This window comes from Ambystoma mexicanum, chromosome 2q (assembly GCF_040938575.1).
Source record: "Ambystoma mexicanum isolate Mex_15411 chromosome 2q, UKY_AmexF1_1, whole genome shotgun sequence".
In the NCBI taxonomy this organism is placed as follows: Eukaryota; Metazoa; Chordata; class Amphibia; order Caudata; family Ambystomatidae; genus Ambystoma; species Ambystoma mexicanum.
Window position 1 is genome coordinate 996,589,441 of NC_090924.1, and position 13,879 is coordinate 996,603,319.

Here is a 13,879-nt window from a genome sequence, read left to right on the forward strand (position 1 = left end):
TGCAGAGGATTACCTCACTGCCACCTTGTGCACATGCACCCACAAATATATGCAGTACCCCAAAGAATTTGGCACTGGGTGAGTCACAACAAGCCAACCAATGTAAAAGCAGACAGATGTCTCCCACTGTTGCCTTGAGCACGTGCACCCACACGTAAATGCAGTACAGCCAGGTTCTGGCACTGGGTGAGTCTCAACTACTGATGCAAAAACTCACTTGCAGCCAACCCAGCCCAAGCAAATCTGCCAACCTCCAGTTGTCGGGACTCCACAAGGTTTGTGTGCCCCAACCTTGCCACCAACGGCCTTTTGGATTCACCTGTGGCCCCTCAACTTGCATGTGTCGCTGGGTCGTTCTGCCTTCTCGCAAATTTGGCAGCAGTCAGCTGATTGCTGAGCGCCACCGCAGCCCCTCCTCCTTCCCAGAGGAGACCTCAGTCCGCGGAGAACAGTGTTGGATAGAGACGCTGCCGAGGGCGGGGCCAGCGGCCGGCACTCTGCTAGTTACGCAGATGCTGTCGTGTGCAGGCCTCCGTAAAGCCCAACGGCTGCTCTTCCTCCCGGCCCCGACTGGACCTGAGCAGCCAAAGACTCCTCCCAAGAATGGAGCCCTCCTGCCTCTGGGTGAAACACGGAAGCAAAGCAGCCGACCCGCGAACTCCCTGGATCTTCCAGCTGCTCACGGCGAGCAGGCAATGAACTGGCCTGCCGCGGTACCCCGACTGGGCACCCGGACAGCTCCTCTCCTTCCCCCTCTTTCCAGGACAACCGCACACCCGTCAAGAGGGCCCTACTGTGGCCCGCGCTGTCCTCAATGGTGGACAAGGCATATGGCAAACAGCTCCAACGGTTCGTCCTCGCCAACAACACCGGAGAAGAGCACGGAGCCCGAACAGCTGTTCCGCGCACACGTGGGACGGGGTCTCGCCGAAATCCTCGTCGCCAATGTCATAAACTCTTACTCACACTCTGGTAAGTGGAACAAAGATCTTTATTGCGAGACCCCGCAGCATGCTGCCATGGCTCCCTCAGCTCAATGGCCACTGTGGAATGTTGATTGCCGAACACGCATCAACATTCCACCAGTGTGCCTATGCACGAGCCCGAGCATATTACAACATAGTCTCTGTCATCATACTTAGAATTCAATGGTAGTGCCAATTTCAAGATGGAAACTGTTTGTTTTTTCAACTCTAAACGCTCCCAATGAATGGTTTTTCCAAGTCACTCAAGCCTTGGGCAAAAGGCCATGAGCTAATAAGGCAACGCACGCCCCTGGCTTTTAGGATGGCCCCACATCAGACACCAGAAGGACAAGGGTTAGAAAGCGGGAAGCGGTGTGACCCCAGTGAAAGAACTCTAGAATTGGCAGAACATCGACTTGACATTATGTCTGCCATAATGCCTTCAGTTTCTTGCTCTTTCGAGTCTACTTTTTTTTTTTTCCTCTGCTTCGAAATCTAAGTCCCGCTATTGGACTGTTAATTGGGAACCACAACCGTTGGGCCTCCAAATGCCATCTTGTAATCTGGGTGATGTTTTGCAACAAACTGAAGTCCGTTGCTAGGAGATGCATTGATTGCTGCAGGAAGGACTAGAGCCGTTGTCTCAATCTGTGTCAATGACCCAACACGTCTCTGCATAGAAAGGACTCTGCTGCCACTGCTGCTGTTGGCTTGTAATAATGGCCCATTGTCCACTGCAGTGCAATGCCACCTGTACAGCAATCGAACCGAGAAGCCTTTGACTTTTTTGCTTTTTTGGAGTGACAGACAGGTGAAATGTGCTTCCAGACTTTGACAAAATGGGGGAGTGCAACAAAACGAGTTTGTATTCCAAGGCCCTTCCATGCTAGGGGGTGTGTGTGTGTGTGTGTAGGTGTGTGTGTAGGTGTGTGTAGATCTTCTCTGGGCTCACAAGCACTATAATGCTTGTGTTCTTGCAATACTGTTCTAATGTCAATAACCAATTGGGACAATCTGAAATAATCAGGCCCATGTAACGACAGTATGGTGTAAGGGGTGGACTTTACTATACAGTATTAACCTGAGGCAAATGCCTACCAGCTGAAACCTTGCTTTGGCTCTGCCAAATGTGGGCGTTGCATTAGCATTGGGGTCTAACACGTTGGGAGAAAGAAATCTGCCCCCAATTAAGACTTGCCTCATCATGCACTGGAGTGAGGAGGTCGTCACTGGTGTCCCTTCTTCCAGCAAACCCACTTCCACAGTGCACTGCACGAGCATGGCATGGGCAACCATTTACTCCTTTGCATGAGGTTTTAACACGGTGCAAAAAAAAAAAAATTGCTCGGCGGATGTAAATACCGCCAATCCAGCCAGATAGTATTTGTGGCATGAGTAAAGCCCTAGTTATTATCAGAGAAACTAAGATACCTGGCCTGTCAGTGCTTCATCTTTAGGGATCATTGTTGATTTCTCTAAATTGTCATTGATTTTTTGAGTGGCTCCAGTATGCCATGTCTAAACTATGCGTAATGCATTTTACTTGACTGTACTTCTCAAGCGCTTTTCTTCTTCTCTTTCACAGAAACCGGAAAGATCGACGAGGAGATACATAAATACAATACCCCTGGCTTCACTGGCTGCCTGTCCAGAGTACAGTTTAACCAGATCTCCCCTCTCAAGCTAGCCTTGCGGTCAAAGAACTCTTCTCAAGCGTTCATCCAAGGAGGCCTAGTAGAATCAAACTGTGGTGCCTCTCCCTTGACTATTCCACCAATGTCTGCTGCCACGGACCCCTGGCATTTTGACTCAGGTAAAGCTTTCACAAACCGATTATTCGGCTGTTGAGAGCACATTCTCTGGTTAATGATTGTGCTGCTACACATTACATGTGAATTAAATGAAATATTATTGTGCTGCTACACATTACATGTGAATTAAATGAAATATTATTGTGCTGCTACACATTACATGTGAATTAAATGAAATATTATTGTGCTGCTACACATTACATGTGAATTAAATGAAATATTAAAGACTCTGTGGGGCTAATTTATGAAATGCTACCACTTATGAATTGTACTAAATGTTTTAGTTCAAAAGTGTTTACTGTGAGTGAATGAGGCTGATTGATTTGTGTGAGTCAATGAGGCTGATTGATTTGTGTTGCAAATGATGGTGTGACTGTTGATGAATGATGGTGATGTTAGGATTTTATTATCTGGTGTCTTATGCTCTCCTGCAATGGTAATGTAATTTCATGTGTGTGTTAATTAATGATTAATTCTTTTTTGTAAATGATGTATCTTAATAAATACATTTTTGATACCTTTAAAACTAAGAAACAACCTCTGGATACATTTTTTCAGTGTACTGGGCCCCATTAGAGAACATTTGAATCGGTGCAAGGGCAATTTTCTACCTTATTGGCAGTAAGGGAAAAAATAAATAGCCTAACTCCATATGTGTGTTCTTTCGTTAAATGTTTTCATCGGGGCAATATTTGCTTTTGAGGTAATGGTGTGCCCCATTTCGCACTAAGTCAAATCATGCTCTGGTGCAAATCTATTTGCACTACTGTAACTACTATGGAGTATTGCACTTTCAAGGGTGCAAAGTTTCAGTAATAAGACCCTGGTGTCACAAATGCACACAGTGAAACTGTAATTCATTTTATTTCACTCTTATTTGCACAGTACCATTCCATTAAGCCCGCTATGATCTTACAGCAAAGATGTGAAATGAATGCTTTTTTAAGTTCAATTTCTGGAAATTCCTAACATAACATCTAACCAAAATACAATCCAGAAAATCAATCTTCAAAAAAGCTTTCTTATATAACTGCTGAATTGGCACAGATTTAACATAAGTTATGTAACGGCAACGCGGCAACCTATATTACAGAAAAAACTGGGCCGGGGTTGAAGGCCAATTTATACAGAATACGTAAGGGAGGAGAATGAGGTGTGCTAAACCGAGTGCAGTATACAGAAATAAAATATCAATTCAATGCACATTGGCATTTTATCTTTTCTCGATCAGAGGTCGTGATTTCGAGAAGTCTAGGAGATTTTTGAAGAGATCGTGGCTTGCAAGCGTTGCCTCTTGTAGGTTTGCCAATGTCTTGGGGGCATTGAGCTGGCTTCTCTACCGAGATAACTTGATGGCTCTTTGTTAAATGTGGCATGCACACTTATCAACGGGCAAGCCTAGTTTTTTTGCAGCGCCTTTAAACCTAGCACTTTTTATAAGTTGTTATTATATTTTTTGGTAAGGGGATCCGATAACTGACTTATCAATTAGAAAAGCATGATTCATCAAGCTACAGGAGAAAGGTGACGAATGGGGAGAAAAGTATGTTAGCATTCAGGAATGAGTTCAGTCCTTTAAGGCTCCTTATTGCCTCAATCCAACACTGGAATTGAACGAAATGGAAAGCTTCGAGTTCGAGGCCTTAAGTTAAGAGTGGTGTTTTGGCACTGTGTCTAAAAGGGGAGGGCAGAGTGGCCGGATGCAGAAGGCTAGTTGATCGGAATGGAGTGATTCCTTGAAGGGATGAAATTCCAAGGAGTAAAAAGAAAGAAAATGGAAAGAAGATTGTCAATGGGGGGGGGGGGGGGGGGAGTACGTTTAGAGGTTACAGATGGTGAAAGGCATACTTGCCAACATGACCCATTTCAATCATTAGGTGTTTGAGGCCTGTTTTTTCTTTGCATTCTGGGCCTTGTAGGTCCACTTTTTCCATTATAAAACTCGGACTACAAGTCTAAGAATGACAAGAAAATAACAGGACTGGATAAACACCTAGAGATTGGAACGGGTCATGTTGCCAACAATGGAAAGGTGACGTAGGTTGTTTAAACGCACTATGAATCAGTGCACTGAGTAGTTTGTAATTCGTGCACTTTGTGATCTGGAGCCAGTGGAGAGAGAGAGTCGAGGTTTGGTGTAATGTGGTTATATCTCTTGAAGGTGAGAAGTAGATGGGCTGCAGCTTTTTAGACATGTTGGAGCCAGCATATAAGGATACAGCAGATGCCAAAATAAGAAATGTTAACTCAAGTCATGTCTTGGGATGAGGGCATTCCTAGCTGTGTCCTTGTGTAGGAACATAAAATAGTGGAGGATTTTCTTAAGTGCAAGAATGTGAATAAGCAGGAACCAATTACCGAATTCATCTGGGGAATGAATAAGGAGTCAGTGTCAAGCTTGATTCTAAACATTTGGCTGTGAAGGAGAGCGGGTAGTGAAGGGTCCGGGGGGTGAGGGGGAATGGATGGGGGCAATATTGAGGTTGTGATTAAGGAGGAGGATCTCTGTTATGGTGCTGTTGAGTTTAAACGAATTAACATGCATTCAGTAATGGATGGTGAACCTGCAGAGATGGAATTTGTTTGCCATTGAGTTGTCCTCTTTGTCCAGTTGGATTAGGATCTGCGTGTTACCAGCATAGGAATAGAAAGTGGGACCAAAATGTGGCTGAAAAAGAGGTTGCATATAAATATTAAATATGGGATAAAAACGAAGAACCTTGGTGATTGTAAGGTACAGATCCTTGGACAAAGGGGGAAGAACAAGGCTCAACAATCATGTGAACAGGCAAAGGGTGTTCCAGGAGAGTGTGGTTCTGAAGTCCAGCAGAAGGAGAATTTGGTGGTTGACTATGTCCTCTGGCCCTTCTGCAGGCACCCCCCCCGCCTCCTTCTCTGCTTTTTCCCTTTTCTCTGCAGACGAGGTTTCTAGACTAGTCCGATCTATGAAAGTCTTGTCAAAACAGGTTCACCCCTGTTCCTCCAAAACTATCAAGGACCACATCGACTCCCTGGCAGACATCTGTAATCACTCTTTCGCCACCTGAGTCTTCCCATCCCCACCCCCTGAAGCACTCCCTTGTGCCCCCATCTTCTTAAGAAACCCTCTGCTGACCCCTCATGTCCGGCTAACTATCACTCAAACTCCATCACTCCCTTTCTTGGCAAGCTCCTGGAGAAACTGGCCATCTCCCAGCTTAATCTCCACACCAAATCTGTTGGTTGTTTTCATGACCATCAGTCTGGCTTCAGAGCTGCCAGAAGTACGGAAACTGCCCTCCTGAACATGCATGAATACCTGCTTTCTAACACCCAGTGCGTCCAAATCTTGCTTGATCTCTCTTCTGCTTTCGACACCATCAACCATGGGATCCTGCTCAACCGTTTCCGTGATAACCTGGGTAGCAATGGTCCGGCTCTGGCTTGGCTGACTTCTTTCCTTGCTGACCAACCCTCCCAGGTCCTACTTGGGTCCTTCCTCTCTGATATCTATTTCTCTACCTGTGGCATCCCCCGGGGGTCTAACCTCTCTCCCTGGCTGTTCAACCATTACCTGGCACTGCTTGCCCACCGCATTGCTACTCTCTGGCCCAATTTTCAATGCTATGCGGATGATACCCAGCTCATTTTCAGGCTACCCTCGGCCTCCTCCTCCTCCTCCTCTGCCTCCCTCATCTCTGTCTGTCTGCTATCCAGGAGTGGCGTGCTGCCAATGACCTCTGCCTTGATGCTAGTAAGACTGAGATTCTACTCATCGGCACACCCATCCCCTCCTTCCCTGCTGCTCTCTGGCCAGCCTCTCTTGGCCCTCTTCCTGCTCCCACCTGCAAGGCTAGAAACCTGGGTCATCTTTGACTCCACACTCTCCTTCTCTCCTCACATCTCTGACGTCTCTAAGAAGTCACACTACCAGCTGCACCTCCTCAGAGGTATTTTCCTTTCCTCTCCTTTCCCCAGAAGCTCACTGTCTACAGAGCCCTGGTTCTCTATAGGCTGGACTATTGTAACAGCCTTTATCTAAATCTGCCTGCCTCTACACTCCGCCTTTTGCAACTCATCCAGAACAGGACTGCAAGACTTGTCCTTGGCCTCAAGCCCAGGGACTGAAATCTCTGCACTGGCTCCCAGTGGCTGCGAGGATTAAGTTAAAAACCCTCTGCGTTGTCCATAGAGCCTTCTGGGGCCTGGGACCACAATACCTTCAACTCTCTCTTTCTAAGTATCTTCCTTCTCGAGCTCTTCGCTCATCTGCCACCAACTCCCTCAGAGTCAGTCGCTTCTCCAAGCAACGAGTTGGTGGTAGATCTCTCTCTTTGGCAGGTGCCTCCATCTGGAACAGCCTTCCTGCCTCCCTGAAACTCGAGGAGAACTATCTCTGGTTCCAGAAGCACCTCAAAACCTTCCTCTTTGCTTCAGCATTCCCCCCCTCTTCCCCTGCTGAATTCCTGGCTGATACTGAACTGGTTACCTGGCCACCCTTCTGATCTCGGGGCCCAGGCCCCGCTAGTTGCACACCTGCACTACCTCCCTGGTAACCCCTGCACCTGGCGACTGTTTTCTGTATCACTTCCAGTCCCCCCACAAGCACTTATGTCTGCACTTACCTCGCACTTGCCACCTTTCTGGGTTTTTATTCTACTATCCCATCTACTGCACTTTCCCCTCTCCCTTCCCCCTCACACTTTTCCCTTTCCCCCTTCCCAGGCACTTGAGCGATCTGAATGACACCTGGCCTAGTAGGATCTTTGTCTGTCTTCCCTTGTTCCCCCTCCCTTGCCTCGTTGCGCCTTAAATCACTTGTGTATAGGCGCGTTATAAATATCGTATCATAAGGGCGGCAGATTCAGGAGTACAAGGGTATTAGGTTCAGTGATGAGGCAGTGTGTAGCTATCCACAGCAGAGGTGATTAGTATGTATGGCTGTCGTCCTATCAAATTTGTAGCCTCAAAATATATTGGAGCTGGAGCATCACTATCTTTTTGAAGAGTTTGTCAGGGAAGGATAGATCAGAAATTGGGCAGTTGTTTTGTATTGAGGGATCCAAGGAGTGTTTTTTTTCACAAAAGATTTGGCGATAACCTGGTGAAGGTAGGAGCAGGGCTGGGGGTACTCGTCGAGGAATTTATAAGGGGGCATAGCCTATTAGGGATTAGTGGGGCTTTCTCCTTGACAAAGGGTGGTGGAGAGGGATCACGTTTTAGAAATGCCTGTTCAAACAGAATAGTCATGGAATTTTGGGGTGTTGAAGGCGGGCTGTGGGCAGAGTTGGGCATCCGAGCCTGGACAGTGGGATTACTTAGGAAGAGGTTATGCTGGATTGTAGGGATTTTGTTGATGAAGGTAGACCGTTCCTCACAGAAGGTGATAGAGCATGTCTTGGAGGTGGGTGAAGGACGAGTTGGGAATTTGTAAAGGGGAAGTGCTGGGTGGCCTTGTTTATACTTCATTTGTGGGCATTATGGGTATATCTGATCTGTTTTATTATGCTCTAGCGGGGACAAGTAAGCTAGCTTTGTAAGTGGAGAGGCACCAGGTCAAGAGATCAAAGCAGATTCATCGATTGAAGAATTTCAGTGGTAAACTATGTGTTCACTTTTTCTCTTAGAGATTTTGAATTTCTAGTTGTTGAATGCAGAACCGCAGGAGTATTGGTAGGGAACTAGTGGTGCCTCGGGAGCATAATGAGACGGGAACAAGGGTGAAACTGGATATTTTCTTCAGCCCTAGAAGAGTCAAATTGGGGTATGGGTAGTATGGGTGTTAAGGAATGTTGGTTAATGGGAGGCAAATAGGGTTATCTATGTCGGAGAACACCAATTTAAGGGCAAGACCTTTTGAATGACAAGGACCCGAGTCCTAGAGTACTCCTCTTTTAGTTGAAGGTGGATGTTGAAGCTGGATGTGGTGCTGTTTGGGAAGTCGACACACATTTTGAGAGCACCATGGATGACTTGAGTTGTAGGTAAAGCTTTGGTTAACCATCTGTGTACATTTGGCAATGAAAGTGGATTGGGATCCGGTGGACGGTATACGATGAGGACATGAGGTGAATTGTCAATTATGGAATATTTATTATGGAATATTTAAGTTGAGACTTAAGAGGTACAAACTGCAGATTGGAGGAGAAAAGAACTGATTCCACCCCAAAACGGAAGACCTTGGAATGAGGGAAGCCAGAGCAGCCCATAGATAGATGTCCAGTTTGCGCAGGAGAATTTACTTCCAAGCTAGCCACCTGAATTTAAGGTTTTTGCTTGGTAAATGATGCCTGTTTGACTGGGTCCCTGGTTAGTTATCCCATCATAAAAAGTCAATCGAAAGAAGCCCCTAACCATTCCCTAAAATCAGAATAAAATATTGGAAGGGTAAAGGGCTGGGAATGAAGAGGGGATACAATTTCGTAATTAGGGGCACAGGTATTAATATCCTAATGCCCGGTTCTCCCTAATTGTATAAATGCAAAGTGAGAAATGGTTTCTTTCAAGTCCTTTCCGCTTTGCGGTGGAAAATGAAATATAAAACTGAAAACATTCTGGCTGCCACTTCAAAGTGGGGTTGCCTTTTTTAAAGTTAAATATTAGTTGTGAATATAGGTAGTGGTTTGAACCGGTGCAAAGCCACGTCAGTACAAAGTATAAATGCATCGTACTATTGCCTGGAGTGACATCACACACATCACACAGTTTATGCCACTGAGGAGAGCCAAAGCACAGTCTGGATGATTGCGTGACGAAATGTATGCTAAATGAATAAACTCTATTAATTAAGAACTGTGGAAAGTGCTACTCCTCTGAATTCCCCTGCTGGTCAATGATTGGTAGAGTCAGCCATAGTGTGGGAGGGAAGAGAATGTTCAACTAAATATCTGTAACTGAAGAATAGTACATCTCCAGACCCAAAATATTAAGAGGCTGCAAACCTTATAGGCTTAACTATGCCTGTTCTGGATATAACGGAATCTATTCATGTGCAAGAGAAGATATATAACCACATGTCATAAGTCACATGTACATGTCTATAGAAAGATACACCCACACGTGCAGGAAGCATAGGTTGCATGTGGGTTCAGAATAGAGCCCATATATTCCCAAGGGCAGTATGTGTTAATGTAACTTGCATTACCCAAAGCAAACGAGTTGCCTTTTGCATGTAAATGGCAGAACAAATAGGCTTTTGCTTGCCAGTCCTTCACTATATGTCAAGTGGCCTATGAATAACTTAAACATTTGCTGCCATCCACATGTCCCTAGTGTATATCTATTTTGATACAAGTACTATCAATTTCTCCAGCACCATACTTGTCTTGAGAAAATCAAAGGATGTAACCCTATGTTTCTTACTTGAAATGTTCTATTGATAAGAACAGATGCATAGATAAACCTATGTCTAGGAATTAGTATGTTTAGCGTAGAATATTCATTTTGGTTTAGCTTATTGGTGTATGCATGATATATATTGTAGTGCATTCAGGGTAAAACTGAAGACCCAGCTGTCTAAAATGTATCTAATTCTGAGTTAAGCCTTCCCACATCCACTGAATTTCAAGGGTTTTGTTGCGTTAAATCTGCTCAACTTAACTGCACCTTTACTAAAGTTTCTTTCAGTGTTTTTATATATATATATATATACACACACACATATTGTATACTTACAGCCATACGTCCCTATTAAAACTTCTAGTCCCCCCCACCCCCCCGCTCTGATCAGGGAAGGTTAACGGGGAATGGTAAGAATGATGGCAAGGTGCGCACTCTGGTTCCCAATCAAGTTTTCCTGCTATAGCAACAAATTGTCTTCTCCAACGTTTTCTTGACTTCATCAATCATCAGGGAGGCTGTGTTTCTTTTCCTTTTCAGGCGTGTCTAGTTGCATTTACAGTTCAGGTGTTTCAGGTTAATTCACATTGATGTCTGTAAGGATTCTGGTACTTGTATTTTCCCATTCTTTTCAATTGCAGGTGACTGGAAAACAACTCCCTCCAAGAGCACAAATCGTACCCTTGATTAGGGGAGGGGGAAACCCATGGGAAGATTTTTGCTATGGAGGGAGTTGTTTCCAGCCACCTGCAAGAAAAATAAGTGCGAACAATAAAAGCACCAGAATCCTTAGTCAAATAACTTGCCACACCTGAAAAGGAAATGAAGATATGCCTGAAAAAGCAAAAACAGCCTCACTGAAGATTGATGGAATCATGAAAACGTGCGTTTGGAGGAAAAGCTAATGCAGGAAAACTTGACTGGCAACAGAGCGCCTGCCTTGTCACCAATTTTTAAACAATGTTAACGGGTAACACTTGGCCTTTAAAATGCCAAGTTCTAACTCCAGCACTGCAATCTAGTGGCATAAGCAATTGCTAAGTATATTACACATCATATGATGAAATACAAAGAAATTAGTGTAAATGAAAAATTGATGTTTGGCCACCCCCCACCTCCCCACCAAAACAAAATACTCTAAAATTCATATGTAAACTACGACTAATACTTTGTTGGTGCTTATTGTGATTTTTCTGGTCAATATTGTGAAACCTAACATATAAGTTTTTTTTTCTGCAGCAGGTGCTGACTTTCCAAACAATGAAGGCCAAGTCTTGGGAGATGGAGTCAACAGAAGCTCTGCAATTATTGGAGGTAAGAATATAGGGGGGAAACAGTAACATTGGATTTGGGGATTTTTTTGTATTGTGCCTCTGTAACCTTTATTCGCTAGAAATATTTGGATGTATTTCATTTCCCAGTACTGTGTTTCTAGGGATTATCTTTTCAGTGAGAAAGAAGTAGACAGAATCTAACTTGATGCAATTCTGATGAATCCCATGTTTTAAAGATACATATTTGAAAATAATTATATTTAGTTGAAATAGTAAATCTATTGGTAAAACGTTTGCTAAAAAATACTATGGAAAAACAGTACAGTGTATACTGATGAATGTTAAAAAATGAAAAAAAATACGGCCACATTTTCCATAGTTTCACAGAATTGTTGGTTAAAACGTATTTCAGTTTTTAAAACAGACTAAACGTTTGCTACAGCTGGTGGCTTTTACACCAGTAGGCAGCCCTATTGGCAACATGTATTAGAGTTTTAGGGTTTAATATCCTGAATTAGCCACAAGTGTTGATCAATTGAGATTAAGCCAGGGAAAATGAAATTAAGGAATGGGAAAGGAAGGGGTCCGAGGTGGATTGGCGTTCCGGAGTGCATTAGGTAAAAATGGTTTGACGATGGTTAAAATCAGGTTTTCGTTAGTCATACATCCACAATGTGGGCTCTTGCAACCCTGCTTTATAAGTGGAGCACCCCTTTTAGCAAAAACTCCTCATTCCAAAGCCTTTGTATTTCAGTTAATCGTGCAATTCTCTGGTACTGCAGACTTGAATCTCGGGATGCCCCCAACCACATTTTGGGTTATACTAGTGAGTATTCAAGGGGAACTGTAAATGGAAGTACCCTTGATAATCGGAGCTATGGCTTCAGAAACACCGCATTCATTAATTCCGGGTGACACAAACCCTTTTATGAACCAAACCAGAAACCGTGTCATTTGCAGGCGCAACTGGAGCGAGATATGGCATGAACTTTGAATGTGAGCTGTGGCCACCCCTTTCCAAGGTATGGTAGAACCCTAGTGTTTACAGGCACGTTCTCTTTCAGATACCTTACAAGGAACCTACTCTGAGAATTCACAGTTGTCAGCAGAGAAGGAAACACAAATTAGCTTCTTCTAGAGTTTTGTGGTGTACTGCTGCTTGGCAAGTTACAGAGTTGAGACCATCTTCATCCAACTCAGATCACACCAATCCCCGCCATCCTCAACACCCTCACCAATTGCAGAATTTTACACCTGGCATCTGACTTACCTACATTGAGCTTTATAATGCATATTCTTGTTCTCTTAGTTTTATTTGTAGGTGATTTATATAGTGCAGGCCTAGCTCAAAACCAACCGATCACCCTCTGCAGGTCGAGACTGGGGTATAAATGATGCTTATAATGAGGAAGGATAGTGAAGAATGAATTGTTGCCCAGATCTGATCCTCCACATCAACACTGGTCAGTGAAGTGTGTTCCTTGAAGAGTCCGATCTCCAGTTCCTTCCGAAGTGCCCCACTGAGGAAGGCAATCGGATGTCCGTGGGAATATTTTATCCATAGTGAGGGGAGTGTAGCAGGAGAATGCTTGCTTTCTAGGCTTTGTTTGCATTTCTGGGATTCAAACCGAAAGAGAGCTTCAGTGTTAATGGTGTGGTGGCGTCCTGAAATACTGACAAGTATCTCGGCTAAGTTGGCATGGTCTCAGTCATCAATCTAAAGGTGATGTGGTTTTGAATGCGGGAAACCATTTCGGTTTCGGGGTGATGTGCACATGGTAACCTGAATTATGCTGGGTAGCTTTCAGCAGGCCAAGTTTGCTGCTTTTACCCCGTCAGTTTGCCACCAACCAGGTGGAAGAGCACAAATGCGTATGTATGGGAGTGTAAGGGCTGGTACCAGGTTGTTTCTGTTATCCTTTTTGACATCCACTTTGAAGGCAAGATGATGGTTAATAGTGATTCTGTGTGACACCAGCAGTGATATGGAGGAGACTTCAAAGACTGTGTTTCAGCTGGTGAATGACACTGTCAGAGTTGGTCTTCAGGTGGAGCTGTGCCATGGAGAGGCTTGATACTTGTGGCATCCCACAGGTTGCTGCACATCGGTGAGATCTGCAGGACAAGCTGGTGCTGGACCGAGACAGATTGAGGTTTTGAATTCAATATGCAGGAGACAAGGTTGAGCCATACTTTCTGACTGATCATGTTGCATGAAGTAGACTGCTCAATAAGGACCAGAAAGCAGTGTCCCCTGTCTCCATGATGAGAAGTGCCTTGTCAAGCACCTGGTTGGCGGCAGTCTTATCCGGAATCTGGATTGGAAGTCAAAAACCTTTTCCTACAATTGGAGGATGCTGTCTTTTTAAAGATCTTTCCATTGATGGGCATGTGACTGAGGGGGCATTTGATGTATGTTTTGACCTTACCTATCTAAGCAGGGCAACACTATCCTATTTGGCATGCACCAAATACAGCTACTGGCTGGGGTGCTCAGCAAGGCTTGCTCTGT

General features: G+C 44.5%; 1 protein-coding gene and 1 long non-coding RNA gene across 4 annotated transcripts in view; one reads left to right on the plus strand and one right to left on the minus strand.

Annotated features, from left to right (window-relative positions):
* The window catches only part of CNTNAP2 (contactin associated protein 2), a 3,301,953-nt gene that overhangs the window by 3,274,732 nt on the left and 13,342 nt on the right, over window positions 1-13,879 (plus strand). For 2 of the 3 annotated variants that reach the window (XM_069648308.1, XM_069648310.1), the window contains exons 22-23: window positions 2,551-2,778; window positions 11,333-11,407. In XM_069648308.1, the coding sequence (XP_069504409.1) occupies window positions 2,551-2,778; window positions 11,333-11,407 (303 nt within the window). The remainder of the gene's footprint in view (window positions 1-2,550; window positions 2,779-11,332; window positions 11,408-13,879) is intronic. The other variant, XM_069648309.1, reaches the window with a different exon arrangement.
* The window catches only part of LOC138569888 (uncharacterized), a 173,290-nt gene that overhangs the window by 32,282 nt on the left and 127,129 nt on the right, over window positions 1-13,879 (minus strand). The window lies entirely within an intron of this gene.